General features: G+C 64.3%; 1 protein-coding gene across 1 annotated transcript; it reads left to right on the top strand.

Moving 5' to 3' along the window:
• The first annotated feature begins 725 nt into the window (after positions 1–725).
• On the top strand, positions 726–4,950 carry ZNF703 (zinc finger protein 703). The gene is made up of 2 exons (XM_003796301.2): positions 726–1,190; positions 2,117–4,950. The coding sequence occupies exons 1-2, from the start codon at positions 948–950 to the stop codon at positions 3,644–3,646; spliced, it is 1,773 nt and encodes a 590-aa protein (XP_003796349.1). The 5' UTR covers positions 726–947; the 3' UTR covers positions 3,647–4,950.
• The last annotated feature ends 441 nt before the right edge of the window (positions 4,951–5,391 follow it).

Raw genomic sequence — 5,391 nt, 5'->3', positions numbered from 1 at the left:
CAGAACCTACAAATCAATGCGCGGGCACCGCGCGCCGGGCGGTCAGGGCGGCGCGCGCGGCCGCGCTTAGTCGGACCCTCACTCCGGAAGGGAGGCAAACTGTAAGCCTTCGGAGGGGCCAGGCTGAGAGTAGTTGGAGCTGCTTAGAGTGGATGCCTCGGAGGCGCAGATGCTTCCAAGTGCACGCACCCGGGAAAGGCCAATTAGGGGAAGGAGAACGGGGCCAAGCGGAGCCGGAGCTGCGCAGAAGGACCGGGGCTCCCGAGGCGCGGCCCGTTCCCCGGCGGCCTCGGGGAGAGGCTCGGACGGCTTCCTACCCGAGCCGGAGCCGTGCGGTCCCTCCCACCCTCGACCCCACCCCAAAAACACTCGGCCAGCAGAGTGACAGCCCCTGCCAGCACCACCCCCCAGTGGTGGGAAGGCAGAGAAGAGAGCGAGCGAGTGGAAACTAAGCGGAGGATCGGGCAGAGAGCCCAGGGTCCCGGAGAATTCCTGTCCCTGGTGGGGCCCGTGGCGAGGCCGGCGCAGTCGGGGGGAGGGGAGGAGGACAGCGAGCCGCGGAGGCCCGGGCGGCGGCGGCACGCGCACTGCTGCTGCCCCTTTAAGGCTCTCCCCGCCCACCGGCCGCGCCAGCTCCGCCTGCCGCTGTCCCCGCCCCGGGGTCCGGGCGAGAGCTGCGATTGGGCGGGCGCGGCGATCCCTTTGAAGTGTGGCTGCCGATCGCGGCTATTTGACGTGCGGCTCGCGGAAGGCGAAGGTTTTTGTGTTGCTAGTCGGGCTGGCGGCTGTGGCGGTGGCGGCGGCGGCGGCGGCGGTGGAGGAGGGGAGGAGGCGCAGCGACTCTGCACCGCGATCGGCGCTGCTGAGAGAGCCCACCCGCCCCGGGAGCTCGCCTCCCCGGTGCTCCCCCTCCCTCCCCGCCCCCCCAGCGGCGCTGCCTCCTCCAAATGAGCGATTCGCCCGCTGGATCTAACCCAAGGACACCCGAAAGCAGCGGCAGCGGCAGCGGCGGCGGCGGGAAGAGGCCGGCGGTGCCGGCGGCGGTGTCCCTCTTGCCCCCGGCGGACCCCCTGCGCCAGGCGAACCGACTCCCTATCAGGGTCCTGAAGATGCTGAGCGCTCACACCGGTCACCTCCTGCACCCGGAGTACCTGCAGCCGCTGTCCTCCACTCCTGTCAGCCCCATTGAGGTCAGTCTCCCGGTCGCTGCCAGCCCAGCGCCGGCCCCATTCCGCCCACCACCGCCGGGCCCAGGACCTTGCTGCCTGCGTCCCGAGACACGGTGCGACGCCCAAGTCTGGCCACGCTGGCTGCAGAGTGAGGAGAGACGGAAAATAGAGGGAGCAGAGCCCTGCGGGTTCTCCCCACGCTGCCCCAGGGAAGGTTCTCCCTTACACTTGGCCTTCAGAGCTCTGCGTTTGCTCGGATGGGATTGGCTCTTGCGGTCCCCACTGGCTCCCTTCCTTTTCCTCTGGCACCCAGTTTGAAGCTCAGAGGTGGTCGCCCTGGGCCTTCCCCGCCCCCCACTCTGGTTTGTTCCCTTTGAAGCCCTGGCCGCCGAGTCTCACTCCGCCTCCGTCCCATCCGGTTAGGGCGCTCTACCCCTGCACTCGCCATCCCGGGTCTTTCTTCCTGCCCCTTCCCGGTGCCCTCCCCAGGAGGGAGGGGCTACTACGAGAGCGCCTGGAATCCTGTCTTCCCCTCTCCTACCCGGCGGCGCCACCTCCTGAAACCCGTCCCGAGCGAAGTTCCCCCAAACTGAAGGAATAAGTTTCTGCCCGGGCCTAGAGGAGGGGGAGCGTAGAGAGAAGGGGAGTCACAGCCTTGACTCCAGACAAGTCGCCTCCTCCCGCGGGGTCTTGGGTGAACCCGATTCCCGGAGCCGGTGGCGCCCTCGCGGACCCACGCGCAGTGCGGGAGCAGTCCCGCCCCGCGGCCCCGCCCGGCCCGGCCCGCCCGGCTCGGCTCCTAGACCCTCTCCCCAAGGCCCTTCCCGCCCCGCCGCGCCCCAGCCGAGCGCGTCCAGAGTCACACAACTCCCCCGGCGCCCCCGCTCGCTTCGTGGGTCTCTAAGCCTCACCTCTTTTTCCTTCCCCTTTGCCGCTGTCTTCCACAGCTGGACGCCAAGAAGAGTCCTTTGGCTCTGCTGGCCCAGACCTGCTCGCAGATCGGCAAGCCGGACCCGCCGCCCTCCTCCAAGCTCAACTCTGTGGCGGCCGCGGCCAACGGGCTGGGAGCGGAGAAGGACCCTGGCCGCTCTGCCCCGGGCGCCACCTCGGCGTCAGCAGCCCTCAAGCAGCTGGGGGACTCCCCTGCCGAAGACAAGTCCAGCTTCAAGCCCTACTCCAAGGGCTCGGGTGGCGGCGACTCCCGCAAAGACAGCGGCTCGTCTTCTGTGTCGTCCACCTCCTCATCGTCCTCCTCGTCCCCAGGAGACAAGGCGGGCTTCAGGGTCCCCAGCGCTGCCTGCCCGCCCTTTCCCCCGCATGGAGCGCCAGCGTCCGGGTCGTCGTCCTCGTCCTCGCCTGGCGGCTCCCGCGGCGGCTCCCCGCACCACTCTGACTGCAAGAACGGCGGCGGGGGTGGCGGCGGGGAGCTGGACAAGAAAGACCAGGAGCCCAAGCCCAGCCCGGAGCCCGCGGCCGTGAGCCGCAGCGGCGGCGGCGAGCCGGGCGCCCACGGTGGCACAGAGGCTGGGGCCTCCGGTCGCAAGTCGGAGCCGCCCTCGGCTCTGGTGGGGGCTGGCCACGTGGCGCCTGTGTCACCCTACAAGCCGGGTCACTCGGTGTTCCCTTTGCCGCCCTCCAGCATCGGCTACCATGGCTCTATCGTGGGCGCCTACGCTGGCTACCCGTCTCAATTCGTGCCTGGCCTGGATCCTAGCAAGTCTGGCCTTGTGGGAGGCCAGCTGTCCGGAGGACTGGGCCTGCCGCCGGGCAAGCCCCCCAGCTCCAGCCCGCTCACGGGGGCCTCCCCGCCCTCCTTCCTGCAGGGATTGTGCCGCGACCCATACTGCCTGGGAGGTTACCACAGCGCCTCGCACCTCGGTGGCTCCAGCTGCTCCACTTGCAGCGCGCACGACCCGGCCGGGCCTAGCCTGAAGACGGGGGGCTACCCGCTGGTGTACCCCGGGCACCCGCTACAGCCCGCCGCCCTCTCGTCCAGCGCCGCCCAGGCTGCGCTGCCTGGCCACCCGCTCTACACCTACGGCTTCATGCTTCAGAACGAGCCCCTACCGCACAGCTGCAACTGGGTGGCGGCCAGCGGGCCGTGCGACAAGCGCTTCGCCACCTCGGAGGAGCTGCTTAGCCACCTGCGGACTCACACGGCCCTGCCGGGCGCAGAGAAACTTCTGGCCGCCTACCCTGGGGCCTCGGGCCTGGGCAGCGCTGCTGCAGCTGCGGCGGCCGCAGCCTCCTGCCACCTACACCTCCCCCCGCCCGCCGCCCCCGGCAGCCCCGGGTCGCTGTCATTGCGGAGTCCACACACTTTGGGGCTAAGCCGGTACCACCCCTATGGCAAGAGCCACTTATCCACAGCTGGGGGCCTGGCTGTGCCGTCGCTGCCCACAGCCGGACCCTACTACTCGCCGTACGCGCTGTACGGACAGAGACTCGCCTCAGCCTCGGCGCTCGGATACCAGTAACTACAGTCCTCCTCCGCCCTGTCCCCACTTCCCCTACCGCTGTCGCCGCTGCAACCTCCACTACTGCTTGTCCCCGCCGGGATTCCCCGCCCAGACCCTCCCCACCGGACTGTATTTATTTACTGTAATGTTAGCTTACAAGCTGGGAATATAAGTGCATTAACGGCCCTCATGAGGCAATGGTATGCAAAAAGTCTGTGTTTTCCCAAATAATAATATTAATCACACAAATAACTACATGATCCCCGCCCCTCTTCCTTTCTTTTTCTTTTTCCTTTTCTTAGGCGTAAGTTTTAAATGTGTATTCTTTCTCTCTTTCTTTTTTTTTCCCCACTGGTTTGGTTTTAGGGAGAGGAGGAGAGAAGGGCACTTGGCCTCTTCTGTATTCTAATTTCTGCTCCCTGGGGAGTTTCTTGCATGAGTCTTAACTGTTCAAACTACAGTTCTCCCTTCTCTCTTTCCTCTCATTCCTTCTTGTTTCTTTCCATTCGAGGTTCTGTTTTATCCTTTGTACAAGTAACAGGTTTTATTTTTGTGTGTAGCATATTTGGGGTGTGGAGGGGGCTGCTAAGGTGGCAGGAGGTCCTGAGCTACTGACGGGGAACTCTGCTCTGCGGACTCCTCCCTACCGACTCTCTCCTCTTAGGTTCCTGGGTCAGGGACATGCTCCCCCCCCCCCAAGAAAAAAATTAGAGCCTTGCTCTCCTACCTTGCTCTGAGCACAGAGAGCCTGGACCCCAACAGGCTCTCCCTGTAGAGGGGCCCAGATGGCCTCCGCCAGAGCCTTTCCGTCCGTCCTTCCCGCTGGTGGGCGACCGTGGGGCTCACCCTACTCAAGTAAAAGTCGTAGAAGGCCCTGCTGGCCTGAAACTTTGCTCCTTGTATTTTGCGAAGTGCTTTATTGTTTTTCTCTCCCTAATTGGGGCAATGACCCTCCCCTGGCGGAGGGGCGGACAGGGTCAGTGATTCTAGCTAGATCCCCCCCAAAGCAGACCCCAAAGCCACGTCAGCTGACGTCACAACCTTGTTAGTGCGGCTGGGGGAAGGCTGAGGAGTCGGAGCGCAGGGATCACAGCGGCCCCCCACCCTCCCCGCCTGACCCAGCAGAGCCGCCAAAGTCGGCCCTGGGCCTCCTAGGCTCCCCAGCGACTGGGCTGGAAGACTCGGCCCCTGGGTCTTCTCCCCACAGCGCCCTCCCCCGGTGTTATGCAGCAGCGTGGGGACTGCGGGGCCGTTCTGGATAAATAGAGATCTCCCTTGGTAAGACTTATTTTGTTAATAAATGGAATACTTGGCTATATTCACACCGTGGTGTGTCTCTCTCGCATCACCCACCGCCCACTTACAAACACCTGAGTAGATGCCCTTCCTTTACTCTTGTTTAAAATACCTTATGGTTTCCTTCTGTGATTTCCGTTCAAGGACAATTTTAATGCCTTTCCTCAAGAAAGGGGGGAGGAAACAAAAAGTTCTGCCAACGCGTTACAAATAACATAAACCACTTTTTTTTCTACTTGGTTATTTAGCCTTCAGCCTCACTTCAAAGGCCTTGACATTTCCTGGGGCCAGGGTGGAGGGCGTGTGTGAAAGTAGGTTTTCCTCTGAGCCTACATTCGAGGTGCGCGGAGAGCTGAGATGGGAAGCAGCACCCAGGGCTCCAGCAGAGACTCACTGCCCCACGGTCCCGGAGCCCGGAGGGCAGAAGGGCCAAGAAGACGTGCCTTTGGCGCCACCTGGTGGCAGAA

Source organism: Otolemur garnettii, unplaced genomic scaffold, assembly GCF_000181295.1.
Source record: "Otolemur garnettii isolate 467f Iridium unplaced genomic scaffold, OtoGar3 scaffold00102, whole genome shotgun sequence".
In the NCBI taxonomy this organism is placed as follows: Eukaryota; Metazoa; Chordata; class Mammalia; order Primates; family Galagidae; genus Otolemur; species Otolemur garnettii.
Note: the sequence above shows the minus strand (reverse complement) of the source record. Positions and strands in the feature narration are given on the sequence as shown.